The sequence below is a fragment of the Micrasema longulum genome, unplaced genomic scaffold (assembly GCF_059751315.1).
Source record: "Micrasema longulum isolate JH-2025_06_02 unplaced genomic scaffold, ASM5975131v1 h1tg002987l, whole genome shotgun sequence".
Taxonomy (NCBI): domain Eukaryota; kingdom Metazoa; phylum Arthropoda; class Insecta; order Trichoptera; family Brachycentridae; genus Micrasema; species Micrasema longulum.
The window spans coordinates 7433-31216 of NW_028280098.1; the positions used below are offsets into that span (position 1 = coordinate 7433).

General features: G+C 30.8%; 1 protein-coding gene across 1 annotated transcript; it reads right to left on the minus strand.

The window, feature by feature from the left end:
• Window positions 1–1324: 1324 nt before the first annotated feature.
• On the minus strand, window positions 1325–22467 carry LOC148271262 (protein unc-13 homolog B-like; the record flags this gene model as incomplete). Its single annotated transcript, XM_088241602.1, has 5 exons — window positions 22437–22467; window positions 21755–21875; window positions 3540–3646; window positions 1837–1909; window positions 1325–1431 (listed from the first exon to the last, which is right to left on the minus strand). Coding segments are annotated over exons 1-5 (439 nt in total), but the record flags the coding sequence as incomplete, so codon positions are not given.
• Between the last annotated feature and the right edge of the window lie 1317 nt (window positions 22468–23784).

Genomic DNA, 23784 nt, shown 5'->3' on the forward strand with positions numbered 1-23784 from the left:
GATAATGAATTACAGCAGTTAATTGAATAATTAGTACTAGACACGCACTTTATTTGGGTGTTTATAAATAAAAAAACACAAAAATAACTCCGATCCAAAACAGTCATCGCTAAATTGGTGTTCAATAATGAATTTATATGAATCAAAAGGTCATGTAGATAGTGTGAATGGATAGTAAATGATTTATGAGTCAAGTCAAAGAAAGATATAGAAACTATTTTGAAGACAGTGAAAGAAAATCTACAAAAAACATCATCAATTACTCTCCGTCATTGGGAATGTCGTAATTGATCGTTTTTCTTAAGGAGTAAGATCAAATCAGGGTTTTTTTTATTCTAGATAGATTATCCAAACATAGGTTCAAGAGGGTCTACGGAACAAAGCTCAATATATTCTATAGAAGGGAGAAACCGGTTTAATTCATCAGCAGGCATTTTTTTACAATTGATTAGTACATATTTTATTTATTTATTTGATTAATTATTTGTGTTAGTGTGTTTTTTTAATATCGAAGGGTTTTAAGAAAAATTGGTTATGTTTTTAGGTGGGAATTGAATAGTAGAATAATGTGTATTGTTTTGAGAAAAGACGAAATTGAAATTTCAATAAATTGACTCAGTTATAAAACTACAGGATAATAATGGCGATACACGTTTAAACTAAAACCATGAAAAGCGTTTTATATATCGAACATATGCTTTAATCAACGCTTACATACATAATTGATTTATCATACAACATATATAGTTTAAACGTTAAAAACTACGCCATTTAACAGGCACAAATTAACATAAAACATATATATTCAAACTTTTTCCGTTATGAAAATAAAAATTACTCAGAAACTTTTGTTTTAAATTTACTTGTGAAAAAAATGTTTTAGTGTGTAATTTTGCAGAGTGAAATAGAGCGGATTATTTTTGTGATGGAGAAAATATGGTTTAAATGATATTATTTGTATGCTGAAAATTTTGTAGAATTAAACCACGGAGGCAATTAACTATAATATGTTTATGTGTCTTTTAAACATTGATTTGATGTATGTTAAAAAAACAGGCAGAAAAATCAATTTGTTTTAAAAAATAAATAATGCTTTTATAACATTTGACTTATTACATAGCCCCCATAATTTACAAGGAAATAGAAAGTGTTATTAAAAATTAAATGGTTGTTAGTTTTGAGTGGCTGAGAATATTTTTATCTCCATAACGGCAATGAGTAAAATTAAGAAAAATATTCTCAAAACAATACTGATGTGTCCTGTGCAAAAGTGCCTCATCCGATTTATATTTGACCCCGCGTCCTGTTGCAGTCTCCTACCTACCTGTTATAGCGATCTTGCAGGACCATTTTGACGTTCCCTCAATATTTATATCCTTGGCTTGCTCAACAGAGTCTACATGTGTGTCGGGATCCACTGAAAATGTTCGCCTAGCGACCAGAACCGAAAACAAGAATTAAGATTTCAGTACTCCGCGTATTGCCGACAAACAGGAGTCTCGATAGACTTCGAATTATTCGCGACACATCGAACCCTGATCCAAAAAATCAAAATCATTAGGACAATTTTCACAAACGTCAAATCTTTTAGAAACACATTTTAAAGGATGGCATTATTTTAAAATTTAATAAATGTCACGTTTTGGAAAATTAAAAAAATATATAGAATTAGAAATATAAAAGTATCAAGGGTAAACATAAGTTGTGTCCGTTTTTCCGCAATTTAAAATGAGCACCAAAATTAAAACCAAACGGTAAAAATTATACGTCATTAAAAGAAAATTTTCTGTTCTACAAGACTTTGTATTTGTTTTTACGTTACATTACGTTACACACGTTTTTCCCCTCCATGGAACGCGAAGGTCTCCTAAACGCTCGCATTTGTCTACTTGACATTCCAATTTGAAGGCTAGTAATTAAATAAAGTAATACGTCTTACGTAAAAACAAATAAAATATATTGTAAAATAGAAAACTTTCTTTTAAATGACGTATGAATTTTATGGTTTTATTTTACTTTTGGTTCTCATTTTCAAATTTAAAAAAAATGAACTCATCTTATGATCATTAACTTCCAAATACGCCTTTTACAAAACACAACGCATATAAAATTTTAAAAATATGTTGAAATTTTTACTAACTAAAATTTACGGTTTTTTCTTTGAATATAGAAATTCGCATAAAACCTTGGTTATTTGGATAACTAACGCTGAATGATTTTTATTAATTTAAGTTGTGTCAATAAGTCCAAAATTTATATGATAGAAAAATATTTCACATTTTTAGGTTCAGAGTTCGACCTCGCTTAAAATTTAACACAATTTCTTCTTCCGGTTTCAGCCATATCCTCTGAAAAGATCATAAAACTAAAATACTTTTATTAAATACAAATGTAACGATTTCATCCTACCTAAAACTACGAAATACAACCAAGAAAAACACCAATGCACGGAAAATTCCTAAGATGGTGAGATGTAGGTACCTGTTTGTTCTGAAATAATATCCTTAAATTATTACCTGTGACGGAAAAAGATTTCTTCTCGAAACTCCACACCTCGAGTGGTATAAAAAAGAGGAAAAAATCGGAAGTAAGGCTGCTATTTTTTCTGTACACTGAGAAGCGAGTGGATAAGGCTTAAGCGATTAAGAAGCGAAAAAGAAAAATTGGAAGAAAAATTCTTGGAAAATTTTATATTTATTAATAGAATCAGAAAATAACGTGTATTTTAAAGTATGTTTTTTTGCTATAAAAGTATTTTTAAAATAAATTTGTGTGTATACAAAATCATTTCTTGACAAAATAACAAAATTTCTGTGTATTTCGTTCAAAAATAAAGTTTTGTACATTTCAGGGTTGAAATTGTAATATTAGGATAGTGAATGTAGTATGTTTTGATGAATGAAGTGGAAAACATAAAATATTAGTAGATAAATAAATTACGTACACATAAAACATCATTCTCACACAAGACGTACAGAAATAAAGAACATTTATAGGATTAATTAAAACAAACAACGATTAAAAGAAAACATTAAGACATCACCTAAAAGTATTATATTACTATATACAGGACACAATATAAAAATAATCTTTTGAGCGCTTTTCATATTACCAAGATAAATAAATTGTACAAATGAAAATTTTCAAAGGTTTTTATCTCACAGTTTACATCTAAAAAAATGTACTACATTAATAAATGAAGTTTAAATTTATTTTATCAAATCGTATAATAAGTGTACTTTTAATTATGCAGCTACAGTTTTAGTTTGTTTAAATAATCTAATTCCACTCTCTGACAATTTAATCATTTGGCAAAATAAACAGCAGTCAATAGATTTCCCCTAAAAACATTCAAATCTCGGACATAACCAAAAAAAAATACGACAAATAGATGACAACGTAATAAAAACAAATAATAAAAATATAAATAACGGCGAAACGAGAGAATCTGCAATGCACGACAACAAAATAATATAGAATAAGTTGATAGGGAAAGCGGGGTAAGATGTGGCAGATTTTTTGTCGGCCACCCCACAAACCTGTGATGGCAATTTTCGCACTCCATTTCGACGTTCCGTCTAAGACCGATTGTTTGACAGCCTTCATGTGCCCCGAGTGACTCTTCTCTTCAACGGAAAACACCGCCCTAATATTTCACACAAGTACCAAATCAATACACACAGTTTCAAAACACTTGGACATTTTGATTATCCCCGATTTCTCGATATCGTAAACTTTGTTACTTTGTTTACAAAGCATAACCACCCGAAGCGAACAGTGATAGAGTTGTTTGCGGGTTAAGTTTGCAAGCAAAGATATGCATTCTCTCGGTTAAAATTATATTGCTCTCTACGAAATGAGTTTCTTCGAACCATTAAAGTGGCTTATCCAATGTGCAGCTTCCAGCATTTTATCCATAACCTATATTTTTATATCAAAACAATGTTGCATTCATAAAAACATGGAATTTTGCTCAAAAAATTCAAGATAAATGCGAGATTTTTTATATATACACATTTAAAACATGCATTATGTTTATTTTGAGAATTTTTTACTAAAAAACTTCAGTTGATTGGTGAAAATTATTGTTGGAAGTTAATTGTAATTTATTAAAGAAATAACATAGAAGTAATACTTAAAGCCACAAATTCAAAATACTTATTTTAGGCCGATTAAAATAAAATTACAATAAACATGTATTTTCTTGGTTACGCGTTGAAAAAGGTTTTAGAAAAATAACATTCATTCATTAGAATATAGTTTTTAATTTTGTATCCTTACTAATTTTTACTTTATAACAAAGACACCGGTCTCGAAGATATCGCGAAAGCGATAAAACCGGTAAACAGTTATTCTGAATTTGTGAGTTTAGTATTACTTATCAGTTGTGTCGACAATTTTGAAACGTCACCAAAATTTTAAAAGTGCTTTAGAAAAAATCAGTAGATGAAACATTGAGAAACGATTTTTTTTTAGTGGGTAACAAATTGTAATATTTATTCAAAAAATATACAATAAACGCTGTCTGCAACACTAAAACTGTAAACACCAAGAACATTGTAAAATGAAAAGAAAAAAAAAATGACGAGATGTAATACATTAAAAAAAAAAGTAAAATCCATTAGATAAAACGTGTTTTTAGAAGATTTATGTAACTATTTAAGCTAGTGATGTTTTCATTATGTAAGTGATGTAATTTTTTTTTGTCATATAATTGTTTTTTCAGGTTATCAAAATATTTGCGTGTCTGTGAATTTAAAGGAATGGGAGAAATGTTTAAGAAATAAGTTTTTTATTTCAGCTAAGTACCAGCAAATATTTTATAATGCATAAAAATTAATTCCTTGATTTTTTTTCATGATAAGAAATCACTCAAATCAATTTCAGAAAAAAAAAACAGCTTTGCAACTTGAAAGTATTTCTTTATAAATGAAGATTAATATTTAAATGGAATATTATTCAATCAACGCACGCAAGATCAATTTGTAACCAATTCGCAGTCGTAAATAAATTTCATCAAGGAAGATGAATTTGCTAAGGCTTCTCGTAATAACAATGCATTAATTTACCCCAAATTTGCATGCGAAATGGACGAGTGAGCCTATTGTACTCCACGCTGCATTTGTTTCCTGCCATGTTGCTTGGCGGGAGTTTAAGGGTGAATTCTAGCGGGAAATTCATGGCAAGTTTGCCGCCAAAAATATGCGGGAACATTCCAGATAATACGACCACAGAGAATTATCGTTATTACAAGTTAGTTTTGCCACTAACTCGCTGCAATTGCAGCGTTTACTTCCGAACGGGAATAAAACATAACAGAATGAATAATCAAAATTTTAAAGGCAATTTTTCAATTCGAAAATAAACGAGGAAAGTAAAAAGCTTGTTTAAAAAACATATGTCAACCATCGCGTCACGAGAACACGCGTAAAATAATTAGTGGAGGAAGGTGGTTCTACCGAATTTTCGTTCAAAATTCTCACTTTAGCGACAACACGTCTGTATGGCAGAGGTAAACTACAGAAAGTCCAAAAACATAACTCGACAGAGAGACAAAAAGCGATTATTTTTTTTTATATTTCACCCAAATATTTGATTTTGAGGGCTATTTTTAATGAGTCGTAAATAACTCGCTATTAAAATGGGGATCAATTTGGGGTAGAATGAACAATCTACCTAGGTATGTTCTATCATATGATCGAAACCAACCAATGAATGGTCTTCATGATTTAGTCTACGTACCTTACTTCATTTAAATTTAAAATAGTTTTAATTTATATTTTATAAAGGCTTCTGTTATAAAAAGTTTCCACTTTAAAGCGATTATAAACTCCAATGAATCTCAATTCAAACAACAAAATGCTTGCTTAAAAATGATTTTTAAATGACTTTTGGCAATAACCTAGACGGCACGCTTAACGACCGACTGTATTTATCTACGGATTGATTACAAAGCCGGCTCCTTTAACGTCTCGATACCTAAACTCAGATAGGTAGTAAAACACAGAAAAAATACAAAAACGAATAATTTTTTTAAAGTGGCAACATTCTTACGCCTAGATACTCATATATATTAATACGACAGAATCTAACGACATTATTTTTTGCATCTAGCTGCTCTTTGTTAAAACTGAAAGTAATGTCGGAATTCAATTCGACTTTAACATTTACTTATTTCTCTCTCATATTTTTAATAGGCTTTTAAGAAAAAAGTGCCCACCTCAGAACGATTAAAAATTTAAATAAATCGTAAGAAAAAAATGCTCGGTGGAACAAAATTTTTGTCACTTTTAATGCGTAGATAAACGTATCGAGGGGTTCTAGACCCGTCGATACAAACAGATGTACTTACATCAAAACTTGATAGTGGGGGGATCGGTAGTGTATCTTCGTAATCGGCGAGGAGAATTTTATCTGCAACTATGACGTCGTACTGAAATTATGTCATTTTAGTGCGAAGATATGTGTACCGTGACGTACGCTTCCTCTTGTTTCATATCGATGTACCTACGTAAAACTTTATGGTGGGGGTCGGTAGTGTATCTTTGTAATTGCTAGAGAGAATTTATCTTCGACTTTACCGTCAAGGTGAAGGTATGACGTCTTTATCTTCCCATCATAATCGAGGCCCAGGTGTATAATCAGTGAAGCCACCAGCCAGTTAAAAATCACTAGCAATCACGATTCGCCTTTTTGAAGACGTCAATAACTATTTTACGTCTAATAGTTGTTACTAGCCTATTTGAAACATTCATAAACTGTTATATTTCAAGCTTTATCAGTACCCATGGCGTTTCCACCACGTTGATTCACAGTTTGGATAAATTTATTCAACAGGTCACACCAGATGGCCAAAGTTGGAGCCATCTGTTGGCGCAGAATCAAAGTTCTGCCCCAGTGCATACAGGCCAGCCAAATCTTTACAGGAATGGCGATAGTCATTTATCACGGGTAGTAACGGATATGGAAGGAAATACGCCACAATCGTTTTGTTACGTCTTCACCCGTTTCTTGGCATAAAACAGACGGGAAAATAATGACTTAATAACAATTTGCCAAAACTTCAGTTTTGGCAAGCAGATGAATAATATTGATGGATAATACTAAGACATTATTAATTTGTCGAGGTTGAAGATATATGCAGACTTTTTTGTCACAATAGAAAAATATCACCTTTTTAAAAAACATTTTAAAAGTAATAAAAAAGTATGGAATACTGTCCAGTAAAATTTTTTTTTTTGCTTATTATTAGTAGCATACAAGATATTTTTAGATTTGTAATTTTGAATTCCCGCAAAACGGTCATGGCCATTGGCCACGCTCCTAAGACGTCATGATTCATAATTATTTGTTTCTTGCCATCGAAATTTCAGTAAAACAATATCATGAATCTTGACGTCACAATAACCAAGGCCAAACACGTCGCGTTTTTCTAGCAATTAAATTTCTTTTTTACATTTTTGTATTTATTTATGCTTTATTAAGTTAGTTCATAACATCTTAAGAACTAATATAAACTTTTGATAACATTCCAATTTTTTTATAAAAATTTCTCAAAACATATTTTTTCAAATTAATTTTAAATATTTAGATCTTTTCTATCTTCTTTATTTCTTCAGATAACTCATGATACAGCTTCAATCCCTTGTACAATGAGTTTGAAGATTCTGTTTTTCTCCACATTGGTAATCTTATCTTTTTTTTACCCCTTGTTTCATATGTATGACATTGTATGAAAACATTTCTCCACAATATTCACATTAATTTTGAAAATACAATTAATTTTTCTAAATCCATTTCATATATTTTTATCGGTATTCGTAGTATGTGATATTTTCCTATTTCATTTCGTAAGTTCGTTCGTTCGCCATATATCTATCTCATTCTAACGCAATAAAAACCATATTTCGCTCTCGTTCCTTCTCCATACGATACAAATGAATTAACGAAACGAATTAGTCACAACAAAGGGCCACAGTTGTAGCTTAAAAGAGATAATAATTACACCAATTATTGGAAAAATAAAAAAGGAATCTACAGGCCTACAAAGTATTTTATTTATATGAAAATAAATTTTTGGAAATGTTTTTACTTTCTATTTATCTATTCTTTAATAAATTGTCGAAAAAGTCACGTATCCCAAATACGAAAATTCACTGGTTTAAAAAAAAGTATTAGTTAATATACTATTAAACTATGTCAAATAAAATTTGTAAATATTTTTATGTATCGTATTATCAGAGCTATGATTTTTAAAAGTTTTGTAATTGTGAAATTACTTTGCCAGTGACGTTACAAGTTCTAATCGATGAGTTCTGCTGATTAGTGAGTTGGCTTCCCGGAAACCGGAAATGTATCACAGTACTCTACAATTGGTTGATTTTTAAGAACTTGGGATGTAGCTCGAAATACTTTTAAAAAAAAATTTTTTTTCGTACATTTTCGAGATATTTCGCTGTACAATTAAATGTTCTTATTTTTACAGTGCGACAGGAAACATTTTTTACATCCGATTTCCTGTAGCACTGATCTTCCTAAATCCATGGGATTAAAAGACCTGTGTTGAGTTGAGACATACCATCAATAGTAGAAGCACATTCAATTATACAATAATAAAATAAAAAAAACACAAAATATTTGTATATTATAATATATAAATATATTACACGAACGATTTAAACCAAATAAAACAATTAAATTACATTACATTTTTAATTAATGAGGTTTACCTTTCCAGTTTGAAAGGGCAGGGCGTAATATATTAAGTTTAAGTTTTGTGTAATATTAATTTGATTGATATGAGTGGAATAAAATCATCAAATTACTAATGTTTTTTATCCATGTTCGAGTCGGCGTGCATTGTAGGGTAATTTAGTTTATTTAATATTGTTTAGCATTTGACAATTCAAGCACCATTCCGTCTATCCGAAAGTTGTCGACACAATTTTATGTCTAACATAAGTGTCATGTCGTGATGATATTTTTCTTTGTAGTGTTGTTTTGAAGTGAGGATCATAAGAATCATGTCCAAATTATTATTGTCGGGATATTTCATGAGTTTTTCTATCACTAATAGGTTAACTTCTAGAAGTTGTGTTCCTTTGTGAGTAAAGTAATGCCAGAAAACCTCATTTAATTCACAATGGCTACCGTGGGGATGTTTCTCTCGCAGACACGAGGGTGGATTGGAATTTATCAGCTTTAATAAAAAGAATGTTGGACTTTTTCAAGAGTTTCGGCAATTTAATAAAATCTCGCAAGGGGCAAGGGTGGGTTATGAAATACTCCGCAGTTCACCCCAGAGGACTTAAGCAATAAATAGAGTTTAAGAGAGTCTATTGGACGAGTTCTGATAGACCCTATTGAATAGTTTGGAAGTAGTATGAACGACTTATCTAATTAACTCTTCAAAATACCGTAGTTACTACGCATTCCCAACTTTGTTAACTATTCCCGTTTTTGAAATACTATAAAATATTTCCCACTACACTACAAAATAGTAATAAATATTTTTCAGTATCGTTATCATAGTAAAAAATGTAAGGGAAAATTCAACAATGTTTTTTAAATCTTATTTTTATTTTAGGTCTTTTGTGGTGCAAAAGAATAAAAAAACACAAATGACTATGTAAACTCATATATTATGTATTATTAAATTAAGACTGGACTTTTTTACTGACTCAAGTATTGTTAACATTTTGTGTCCTCATAGGACACAAAAACTGATAAAATCAAAATAGAAAAAGGTGTCAGACAAGGGGACACACTATCGCCAAAACTCTTTACGCTAGCCTTAAAGAATGCATTTAAAACCCTAAATTGGGAAAATAAAGGTGTAAAAATCGATGGCATGTACTTGAGTCATCTCAGATTTGCAGATGATATACGAGTAGTAGTCATAAGTAAAGACATGGATGAACTAGGCAAAATGATTATGGAACTACATGAGGCTTTAAAAAAGATTGGTTTGGAAATGAATATTTATAAAACAAAGATTATGAGTCCAACCGGACAAGACATTTTCATTAACGATTATAAAATCGAAGTGGTTGATGAATACTAGGACACAAAGTCAAACTTGGTAAAGATAACCGGATAGCGGAGTTACCGAGAAGAATAGGGGCTGCTTTCGGCAGATTAAAATATATTTTTGAAAATAAACAAGTCCTTATATGCTTGAAAAGACAAGTATATGAATCGTGGATATTGCCGGTGACAACATACGGACTAGAAACCATCGCTATAACACAAAAAAGTAGCCAAAAATTAAAATGCACCCAACGATCCATAGAAAGACAAATGCTCGGTGTATGTCTAAGAGACAGAATAAGACATGAAGAAATAAGGCGCCAAACCGGAGTCATGGATATCATGGATCGTGCAGCGAAATTGAAATGGCAGTGGGTAGGGCACTTGGTGAGACAAAATGATGGCAGGTGGACACCCAGAATAATGAAGTGGAGACCATGGGCAAACAAAAGAAGTGTTGGAAGGCCACAGAAAAGATGGGTCGACGACATTGCCTCTATTGCCGGTAAAACGTAGATGATTAAAGCGGGTGAAGGAATGGAGACGTTTGGAAGAGGTCTTTATCCAGCAGTGGAGAGAATAAGGCTGCAGAAAAGAAGATTGTAAACATTGACCTTTTAACATGATGCGTGTTGTCTGGAACTCTGGTCTATACTCGATCAAATGCGATTATTTAACTCTTTTATAATGCCAATACCCCTATATGGTTGCGAATCTTAGCACCATATCAAAGCTAAAAGAGGAACACAAAACTTCTGAGTTTTGAGAGTAAGTGCTTGAGAAGAATATTAGGTATAAGGTGGTTCGATTTCATAACTAACATTGAAGTTAGAGAACGCACGCAGCAGCCTCATATGATGAGCGTCTTGAGGATGCGGCGACGGAACTGGCTTGGACACGTGCTGCGCATGGTTCAGGAGAACCTTATCTCGAGTTGCCTATGATTTACACCTGCGGGCTCCCACCGACCTGGAAGGTCGTCGATGACGATCGTTTGGCTTAATTCGGCCAAAATAAGGGACGGCGATAAGGCCTTCTGGAAGTGTCTGATGATGTCCACATGCGTCACTTGAGAGTGGATGTGGAAAAAAAAAAGATTCAAGATTATTCACATATTTTTAGTCATGCTACAAGCACCTTGTTACAGTAGGTAAGATGGCCAACATTGAAACTGGCGTCACGGCTTCGATTCCCGGTTGCGAGATACAAATCCAAGAAAGATTTATTCTTTATTGGATGTTGTAGTGTTTTTTCAACTCACTTTCATACGTTTTCCTTCCCAACTGCTGATGAGCTCCTGAAATTGAACGTAGTTATGAAGAAAGCAGCCAGTCCACAATTTTGAAAAAATGAGATATTGGTGTAATCGGGTGCAGTAAGGTCAGTTAAATGTTCTTCTAAAAACAGCCAGACCGCTTTCATAGAGAAAAATTGTTTTAATCACCATCTGAAAATGGTATCAATTACTAAAACGGTATTTCTCAATTTGCAGAAAACACTCATAGCACTAGAAATTTTAACTAATTTTAAAAATCATTAAATTTGGTCAAATACAAAGGTAATTAAATTATTGTTTGTAATGTAAAAAAAAAACTAATATATTCCTTGTTTATCATTTGTTAAAGTCAAAAACATTCCAACAGTGGTGGAGATTTGTTTATTCACTCTTTTCACAAAGGTGTTTTAGTTTCACTTTTCTATGGCTGGCTGTTTTCTGCATAACTTCGTTCAATTGAGGGTCAGCGGGTTATGCCTTTAAAAAAAAGAATTGGCTATGGCTGTTAAAATTCTCAACAAAAAGAAGTTCTTGGCAAATTGTACTTTTTTTTAAAGTTTCTAACACTAGGAATGCAAAATAGCGTTATACATGTACTCCACATTAAGTTTATTTATAAAAATGATAAATAAATTTATGGGTCTTCATTTTTTAGACTGGAAAATATTCGTAAAATTAAGTTTGGAGAAATGTGTCGTATAATTTCTATACTGCTTAGGTAAATATGTTAAGGAAAATTCTGTTTTCCAATCGATTTAAGTATCCGAAACAAGGGATGTGAGTAATGGATTTAAGATTCTTACAAGGGATGATAGTAATATATGGTTTACATTTTCCAAACAATTGAATAGGACGCTTTCCTAAACAAAACCTCTCCCAGATGTTGAACCCGAAATTTCATATCAAAATACCTCTACCGATGGACGATTTAATAAACGGTTAATTGAGTGATTCATGTATCAAATACTTGTAGATAAGAAGTTACCTACTGTAGAGAAAATGTTTCGTCTTGATTGTAAAAAAAAACGACACATGTGATTTTTTTCAACTTTACAAGATAGCGGTTTAATGTCACAACTTATTAAGTGCAAAAGTATATCATTTGATACTTGGGTCAGTTGTATATATCTATATGTTTTTTCAAACCAAGAAACAAAGTCTTTATACAACTTTTTCAAGATCAAATATAAAAGATTTTTGACTCAGACAACTTTACATTTTTCGCACACCCGTCGTTATTGTACGATCTTTGATTTAAAGCAATGAAAGCCACTCCCTCCACATACCCGAAAACCGTTTTAAAGACCATGAATCTTCCTATCGGTTTTACTCATACTAAAAAACAACGTTTTTTTTGTCAACAAACGATTTACTCAGTTTCACAAACCGCTATTTTAACTGAATTTAACTCTGATACTCTCACTGTCCGTTTCACTGTGCGTTTGGCTAATTATACGAAAATCCTCTGTCGGATATTGTCATTTTTCCTCATGATCAACCCAACAAGATTTTTTTTCAGTCCTAATTCATAAAATTACATATTACGTTATATTACAATATTTTTTAACATTAAAAAAAAAATAATAATAATTGCGCCGATAAACTATAAAAAATTAGTTTGTCATCGAACTGATAGCAAAAACAGGGTTTACTTTTATTAAATTCAGTTAGAAAAGTCTATTTCCACTAAAGTATTTCGATGTTTTTAATGATATTAATTAAAATTATTATAATTATTTATTAAATTTCTCGCGACGATCTAAACTTTTTATAATTGTTGATTACTTTTTTTGCAACACAACGTGAAGTGAAAGCACAGAACCCCCACACACACAGAATTTTTGTGTTCTCGCCGGGAATCGAACCAGGAACCTCCCGTGTGTGAGTCATGCGCCGAAGCCGTTGCCGCCATGTGAACGGAGAAATTTATTGATTTTGCCAGAATATTCGCTAACTTGTAAATTAATTTATTGGAAACTTGTTCAGTTGAATCTTATTCGACGCGACGGGACAGCAGTTTGACGTCTTACATTAGTTAAGAGGAGTTTTTGGAGGAGGCAATTGTCGACGTCGACAGGCGCCGGCGTCGCGGCGCTAATGTCTTTAACAAAGTGACTGATCCAGTGACAGGGTATTAGACAAGGCAAATATATTGGTAGTCCCAACTTAATACGGATTTTATTTCGTGCTAATCAAACGAGCATAAAAAAATGGCCTTCTCGCAGTATAATAAAGGTCAAAATTTTTATTCATAAACAAATAATTGGTTAACCGAATCAAAAATAAAATTAAATATAACGAACAATGCCGTCCTACACCAATCACTAGAAGTTTTTTCTTTTTTAATGAAGTATTCGTTTCGTTTTCATCATGTGTACTTTCGCCAAATGTATTTCTTTTGTAGTTTATTAAACATGTTAAAAAAACACAAAAAAACAGAAGAAAAAAATCATCAAAGAGGAGAAAAACTCGTTGCACTAGAATTTAAATTTGTACAATGAGTCCCTAGAGAAATTAAAAGTCTTGAAATATTTCAAATAAGTTTTGAAAATCACTGATAAATTGTGATATCGAATGTATGTATAAGTTCTTAAGATTATGAACTAATCTTATAAAGCATAAATAATATATAAACATGTTTTCAAGAAGTTATTGTCAAAAAATTTGCATGTTTCATGACGTATTTACTTATTTATTATTAACAGTTTAGTAATTACTTAGAAAAAACAAAAGTTAAAATTAAAATAAATTATACAAATTTTTCAAACGAACCATTTTAAATTTTCTAAAAAAAAATATTACAGAATTAAAGATCATTCAGATCATCAGACATTGTCCTGATCAACTTAAATAATAATTATTCTAAACACTTTTCTAATACTTTATATTTTCTTTTATGTATATATATTTCAATCTTATATTTTATATTATGGTAAATCAAATATTTTGGTTTGACTCAAATTTTGTGATAATCCCATCAAGTCGAATATAAAAACAAAATCTGTAAATAACGGAAACAATATATGAAATAAATAATTTATTTTTGAGCAAGAAACGTAGGACAGTCGAAAATACTTTACAATGGATTTGAACACAACAATGACTTTATGAAATTTAATTTTTGAAAATAAAAATATTTGAATAAACTTTTGAAAGTAACGCTTTGACATAGCGGTAGAATAAGGATGGGAATACTATCACAAAATTTAATGTATTGTATTGTTCAGGAAACAAGATCGTGCAATTTCCAAAACATGATTTTTTTAAAACCAAATTAGATAATTTTTATCTATAAAGAAACTTCGAAAAATCAACGAAACTTTAAAAAAATAACGATTTTTTTGATGATAAAAATATATGTTAAAATAGTACATCTGGGACTACTAATGTTTTTTACATTAAAACAAAGTAGATTTAAGATTTTTATTCAAACTCAATAATGCATTTTTATGACGAAAGTGAAATTCTGTGTTTTATTTATGTAGATAATAGCTTTTTGCGATAATTTACGCATTTTAAACTTCACAATAGCAAAAAATGAACTTCCATGTTTAATCATCAAAGGTACATACTAATATAAATGAAAGTTATGATAACACATTTTATTTAAAAGAGTTGTGAAAGATTAAAAAAGCCAGTACAATGCTGCTTTTGATTAAAATTAATTGAAATAGTTATAAAAAAAACGTAACATAAGTATAATACGATTAATAAAAACAATTTAATCAACAGAAGCCCTTTTCTCAATTGAGATTAAAGTATTCATAGAAAAAAATGTGTTTTACATAACTATAAATGTAGTGTGATAAAGAAAAGACGTGAAATAAGTGTATTTCTTACGGGAATATGAATATCTGTAACATATTTCCTTAGGAAATATTTTCCTAGACTTACTATCATTATATTTTCCAGACGAAACGTCTAGAGAACAAAATGGTTCATTAATCTCAGACACGAAACGAAAATAGGAAAAGATTATTCTGGACCAACATGGAATACTAGAAAATTAGATACAAGAATGTGTACTGATGAAATGGTACGTGACAAAGTTCAAATATTTTCAATATGATTTGGTTTCTTTGTTTAATTTGTAATAAGAGAAAATTATTTGTTTTTTATGGAGAATTTTCAAAATTACATACATTGTGAGCGTGCAAGGTAATCTGGATAAGTCAATTTTTGGTAATTTTGTGATTTTTTTATCAAGTTTTGGTGCTGGGTTTTAATTTTTTTATTTATATCTAAAAACTTATTGACAAAGTGGATAATTGTATATTGATCAAGTAAGTCTGCTACAGGAAATATTGACAAAATCAAAATACTTCTATATCAACACAATACATTGCCAATCCTTTGTCTATGTAAAGCAAAACAAAACTTCAAATCAAAAGTGTTTTAAATAACAAAACTATAAGTTTGTGACTATGTAAATACTTCAATCTTAATTTGCCTCTCTGTATGCTTTCGATATATATTAACCCTTTCAACGCAAATGTTTCTTAAAATATCCACGAAATTTGAAACTTTAAAATTGTATAAGTACCTAAATCAAATAGGCGGGAGTTTTTTTTCAAATTACTAGTATTCTTAGGTACGTCTTTATTTTCCGGCTGATGTTAATAGTTGGCATTGTTCGGTTATAATTCAATTAATAAGTGAATGAATCAACACAAAGTTAGTGCTTCAAATACGCATTTTATATTTTTTATAGATAGTATAATTTATTAAATAAAATATGAATTAAGGATTGAAGTAGGCTAAATGCTGTCAAAATACGATCTTTGCGAATAATACGAATGTGTGGTTAAACTATGTACGATTGTTGCAAAAATGTCAAGATCCGCACATTATGTAAGGCTGAGAGATGCATTATCGACAGAATAAAAAAAAGTACCGCGTCGGTTTGGACATATGGAGTGAATGGACAGCGAAAAAACGGCTACAATGATTAACGATGGAAATGTTGATGGATGCAGAAATCAAAGAAGACCACGAAAGAAATGCCAAGTAAATATTTGAGGATGGACATGCCAAAAGTCGGAAAAATCGGCGGGCGTGCACAAGAAGACAAATGAATGTATAAAAAGCGAGGTCTACATAAATAATTATAAAGGTAAGTCTAAAGGTAAATTTACGGATCGCAATGCAAAAGAGATACGCGTAGATAAACACGATTGGATTTGAGAATTTATACAAATTTTATTAATCTGTAAAATATTCCTTACGACGAGCTTTTTAACTAATGAATATAATAAATGGCACTGAAAAGCAAATTTAGTCGCAATAAGTATGGCCGGATTTTTATTAAGAACGGATTTATTATTATATAAGTTCCTTGTACTGCTAACTTGATTTCTTATTATCTTGGTTTTCTGATGTTGGTAGCGCCGAATACGCGCCTATGTTCAGAGTACATTGAAAGGTTACAAATACAACCGCAATGGCCTTCTCGTTCTTTTTTGACAATTTTATCAGCTTAAAATAAAGTTCCTCGTTCTTAATATTAGCTCTGGCAAAGTTAGCCGCCATTTTATCATATTTATACCAAAGCAATTACTAGTAATTGAGTAAAGTTGTAAAGTTAAATGTCATACAATAAACTCTAAGATTTCCAAACGGAAAGACGGCGTTTTTATTCCACCAAATTAAATATACAGTCCACATGTTTACACCGTGCATATATTTATATTACGAAACTTTCAACAACGTTAATATTTGGTTTATTAGAATTTGGGCTCCAAACATCGTGTGATAGTAAATAAATTTCGTTTGATGAGACATCTTTCATTATTTGAACATTCATTATTACCTTGTACAATCTACCTCAGACATTAGATAATTGTCTGGCCAATTGACACAATGAACCTCCATAGTATTCAAAGCCTTTGAATCCTAAATTAGTTGACACAATCGATCGGAGATTCTTACCTCTGCTTAACAATAACATTGTTGATAGATTCAGACATTTGATCGGGATAATAGCATTGAAACAATGGAAGACACTTCGATACATCTGTTTTTAGCACAAATATACTATTAAGTAGTTTTTAGTGATTAAAAATGAACAAAAATTATTTCGAGAAAGAGATGCGAAGAATTTTTGCTAATTAATCCCAGAGGTTGAAACTAAAAGATGATATAATTTTATATTTCAAGCACTAACTTTGTGGTTATTAATTGTTTTTAATTTATTGAAATAGACGGCAATTAGTGGCTTTTACATATTAGTTGCCCACCATTGGCAAAACAAATAACGTTTTGAGGGCGGAGCTTAAATAATCGTTTAAAAATATACCTAGAGCGCATGCTCAATTTTTTTCACGACCACAGTACCACCCATTCACTGTCACGCCGTTGAAGAGTGATCACGTGTCCACTATTGTCGTCGGATTTTAGTTTTAACAAAATGACAGAAAAAGTTGAACAACGTTACTGCATCAAATTTTGTTTAAAGCTTGGAAATTCTCAACTGGAAACTATCCGCAAAATTAAAAAAGTGTCCGAACACTCCCCCAAGGACAAGCAATGGGCACCACACAGATAAAGGAGTGGTATAACAGCTTCGAAGACGGCCATTCATTAGTGGAGAGTGAAGCACGATGCGGTAGGTCCTCAACATCCAAAACTGATGTTGTCATTGATCAAGTAAGGATCCTGGCCATGCAGAATCATCGAATAACGATTAAAAAACTTGCTAATGAAATAAACATTAGTGTTGGATCCATTTATTCAATTTTAACTGAAGATATGGCCCTCAGAAGAGTCTCAGCAAAATTTGTGCCAAAGTTGGTGACAATTGAGCAGAAGCAACTTCGTGTGGAGATCGCACAGAACATGCTGGAGACTGTGATCAATATTCCCAACTGTCTCAACACAGTGATCACTGGTGATGGGTTTTTTCAGCTGAAAAGGCCTTTGAAAGGGACCAGATTTCAGACCAAGGAAGACATCATGAACATTGCGACGGACCATCTGCGCGCCATAACACAAGAGTCTTTCCAGCGTTGCTTCCGGCAGTGGTAGAACCGTTGAGAGAAGTGGGTAGCAGCTCAAGGGGACAACTTTGAAGGGAATTAGTGTCATGTAATTGAATCTCAATAAATGTTTTTTTTATGAATAAAAGTAAAAGGAAGTAAAATTATCAGTAATATATAGAATTTAAAACAAATTATACGAAACAGTTATTTACAAATTAAGAAGCCTGATAAGATAAATAATATAAAACTTATATTACCAGTTATATAAATATTTATAAAAAAATATAATTTCGTAATAGAAATATTTTGAGCCTGTAAAAAAAACTAAGAAAACAATAAAAATTCATTAAGAAATTAAAACAATTTTGAATCAGACTAAACGATAAAAAAATTCAAATATTATTTTTTAAAACTATTACTTAGGTAAATAGTAAAGAAATTTAAACAACTAGTACTAGCTTTTCCTACCCATGAAATACAGGAGAAGGGCCACCCTGTATGTACTAAGCTTCATATGCAAAGAGTCACTAATATCTTAGTACTTATTGCCTATAGTGTGAAGTCTATTAATGACTGCATTTGACCATATGAAGTCGAAGTATTGTTGCCACAGTATTAGTAGGTTTGCCAGATTGTCCTTTTTGGTACATTGAAATTAATACGTGATAAAATCGCAGGGGTGCCAAACATGGAATGAATTCTTTTGTATAAATTAAGTTAATCTATTATAATTCTTATACCGCTTAGTGTTAAAATTCGGTACCAACACCTAATGTAAAATTATTAAATCGCAAAAATTAATTTTGAACCTTTTCAATACAATATTGGTGCCTAGAAAAACGAGGAGCCCAGATTGTAGAGTTGCTTGAGTTGAAAATGCTTTTAACAAGTGACGTATCTCAGAGTTATAATGCGCCCAAGTGACGTATACATTTTTTTAAGTGTACCAATATCTTTGAAATTTTTAGTGGTTCTGATTATGAAACCTAACAGTTTCAGTGGTTTATTACTAATGCTATTAAATGTGATTGAAAAACGATAATTTGATATCGAAAATAACACCTAAATTACGTATTGCGAAAATGAAGACCAGTTTAGAATTCCCAATAGAGTAATTGAACATTATTGGATACTGAGTCCTATGAAATCTCGTGATTTGGCATTTCTTAATATTGAGTTGGAGTTTATTTTTTTGAGCACCCCGAAAACAGTTTTTAAAGTAAGGTTGGATAGTAATACAATCATCAATAGTATGAAAACCTCTGAAAATTTTCATGTGGTCAGCAAACAACAAAACTTCGACGCCTAAATATGAAATATGTTAAAAAGTATCGGACCCAAACGGGATCCTTGCGGGACTCCACTAGTCGCCTCAACGTTACTAGATGTGGTGCCACAATTTTTAACTGCCAATGATCTGCCAGTTAAGTAATTTTGGAACCATTTGAAAATCGTTTTATAATACAATTAAATAATAAAAATAAAAACAAACAAAAATAAAAAACAAAATAAATTAAAGTAAGTTATTGATTATTTATTTATAAACAGTTTATTACATGTTTTTTTAGACGTAAGTCCCAACTCCATGGAACCAAAAGTCCTGTGTTCCTTTGGGACAAATAATTAGTTCACTCAGACATACATAGCGAGTATATGAACTATATATATAACTATAATATTATATAGGATCGGAAAAAAAAATAGTCTTGAAAAATATATAAATATTTATAGGGAAGCCACATCAATAAGATATAGTTGATGATACCTAAGAACTCTGTAGCTTGAATCTAAAAGAAAATTATTCCAGATGAGTAATTTTTCAGCCTTTTTGTGGCGTTATAATGAACCATTTGACTGATTTGATAACGAATATTAAGAAAAAAACATTACTACATGCATGTGAATGTAAAATAGTTGAATATACATTTTTTTAAAATTGTCATCGACCCTCGAAAAAAAGGTTTAATTGAAAATAATGAAACCTGACATTAGGCCTTTTAAATCGAAGCCACAGAATTACTTGTTGCCTAGCAAGTGGAATAATTCACCTAGAGGAATCTCACCCACATCAATAAAGAATTAAGATTTTTCACTTCTTTAAAAAAGTCAGAAAAAGTTGGGAACATGTGGAAAATGCGTCAAATTTTCCTAACTCTTCCATTTTTTGACTTTTGTGTGATAAAAAAGCTAAAACCATTATTAACGTGGATGAGATTTATCTGCCTTAATTATCTCATTAACTAGGAAACCAGTAATTCATTATAGTTATACTATTTCTTGTAAAAAAAAAAAAAACAGTTATTAATTCAGACTATCTCTGATTGACCCTAGTTAAAAATACAACAATGTTTGGTAATTCATTTCAATCCACTTTTCATAATATTTCACGTTTATGTGATTTGGTAGGCGTTTCTCAATGTTTCATCAAATTATAAATATTTTATGCGTATGATATTTTTATTAAATAAAATACATTAAAAGCACTCGATAATAATGTTTTTAAATAAAATATCTAAATCAATAAAAACACATGGATTAAAGTATACTCGTGACTCCATTCTACTGCACGGCTTAACATTTTTACTGAAATGTTAATGTTCATTCTAAGTATGGCGAAGAGCTGAGAATTAATTCACAAACATATATTACACCCTCTACGAAATGGTAACAAATTCTGTTTACTCATTAAATATTGATATGTATTGGCATTACAGGCCAACGGATTGAGGTCAAAAATATTATTCTACAGTAGCAAAACCAAAGTAGGCAACCAATTATTCAGACCGGAATTTATTACACAACGCGTTAGTTAAGTTGAAATGAACATCTTGGTTTTACTATATCTTACAATGTATGACTACTATTTTGGTTGATTATTTTGCAAGTATGAGTAAGGTGGCATAAATTCATATTTTTAATGTTATTTTTTATCCCATCTCACAAAATAAAAATAAGTCGAAAGATTTTAAAACTGTATACGATTCATTGAATACTTGGTAACCGTATTATCTACATTTGTTCAAAAATATAAAAGTCATAGTTAACTTTATATTTATATTTATGATGTCCTTAAAAGCATGCAAAGAGACTGGTATTTTACCATATTACTCGTGCAAAAAATATATATTTATACCTCAATCTTATGTGAAACCCAACAGTTAGTAGTTTTATATATGCTCAAGTTTCTTACGTCTATTTTGGTAAAAAAAAACAAAACTTTTACTTTTTGGACTATCAAAATATGGTGATTCGATTTGAATTACGCCAAAATCGATTAAAGTAAATAAAGTTTGAAATAATTTATAAAAAAAATATTTTTCCAATTTAAAACAACATCTAAAACGTATATTATTTTATTAAAAGAAGGTGTTCTACAAAAAATATAAGTTGATAGAATCCAGTAGATGTTTTATGAGAATCACATCGAATGAATACACGGAGTCGTCGTTTTAATTGTTTTAAATTATCATACCTGATTAGTTCAAATATTTCTGGCATGTCTCTTTCTCTAAGCTTCATACGTTCCTTCATGGCGTTGATGATGGATAAGGCCTTATCTTCAGCTCCGTGCTTTGAAGACTTCTCCGCAGCCCCTGCGAAGCACACTGAGAGTCAGGGGTAGTGAATAGTTCAGGAGTTGCCGGGGGAAGGGGTGATTGGACGAGGACATGTCACTACTTGCTAGAAAACTTCCAAGACTCAAAATTTTTCAAACAATTAAATAAAATCTACAGAGTTTAAGGGCCAACAAATCATTTCTGATAAAACAATCATTATTAGTTAAATTAACTGGAAGCTTTCGAAGCAATAAATAAATGAGATTTCTCAAATATTTTAAAGCGAAATTCATGAAATTACTTGACATTAAATCGGAAAACTCCTGCCTTTGGAGTTATATTAAAAAATGGTTGTATTGGATACTGATTTTTATAATTGATATTTATGTTAAAAAAATTATAACTGTTCAAAACGGGGTTTTTCGATTTTAATGTTTCTAAATAACCTACTTAATTGATATAATTTTACTGAATGTCAGTTTTCTGAACAATAATATTACGAGTAATTTCTAAGCGTGTTAACAGTTGAACAAAACATATTTTCATAAAATATATTTGAAGCTTTTATTAGTAATAAAAAAGTACATTTTCGCTTACTTGCTGATCGATGGACCGAGTAGATTGTCATTGATAAAAATGGGCATATATTACCTGTCTGGATTACTTCTAAAACGAAGGTAATTAGAGGCTGGAGAGGGAAAACATTCAAGTTAGTAGAATATAAAATGTTTGTTTGATGCATGCACACTACATATAGAAGAATGAAACATGGTTCGAAATAATTTTTCAAAATTGAGACTGACCAAAGGTTTAAATAAGATCGGATTGAATAGATTTGGGAAATAGCAGTTTAATTTATTTCGTTTACATGGTTTATTCTTTGCATGAGAAGTTTTGGCAGCTACACGATTTGATTCGGACGGACGGACGAGAGATATGGATTTATGAAGAGCTTTCTACTGGACTTTTGGACAATTGATAGACAAACGGACTTCCGCGAGGGACAAATCGGATGATGTTCAAGTACCTAGTGTAATGTTGTTCAGTGAAGAAAACTATGTAATGTTACAAAGACAAAAGAAACATTAAAACAACAGGTATAAAATGTTTGAGTACAAAGTGTGTGCGCCATTTAAATGTGTTAGACAAGTAAAAACAGAGAAAATAAATAAAAAGTACAAAAAATAAATTATAAATAAAACCAAAGTATATTGTAGTAGGGGTTCTGATTTTGTAAAGTGGTAGGTAAGGTACATCAAGATTTTTAAAAATTGGACAGAAGGGGTTTTAAAAAGTGCTCACAAATAGTATTAACAAATGCACTTGTGATTTTTTATAATACATTGACAAGTAAACCAATAGAAAGCTGGAAAATACATGCAACAATGATGGATGACTTAAAATAGATATGGTCAAGGTTTACATATAATAAAGGTACATAAATATATTATTTATGTCAGTATATTTCTTACACTGGATACATAAGAAAGTTATAGACATATGGGCAGAACATTCAAGGCAAAATAAATGTGAGTGAGACAATAATGTAGATAGAAGGAGACATAAAGACAGCATTCCACATTTATGGATTAAGGGTTGATAAAGGACATATTTCTGGAATTTGATCCAACTAAAAGCCTGTTAATTTACCAGACGAATAAAGCCATTTGTACTAACTCGCAATTACATTAATAAAAATAAAATATTCTCTCTAAACACCACTTATTTTGCTTTAAAATGATTTTCTATATAATCACCTTTTACCTAATAATAAACAACACGTAATAAATTCACTCGATTGTTGTTTTGAAATGCTTCTATTAGAAAAATGAGTTGATTGATTTGAAAAACTAAGTAAATTGCCTGAATTTTGCCAGTATATTTCTATGTAAACTGTTTGATATTTTATTGATCAGTGTAAGTTGTAGTAATGTATTTTTAATTA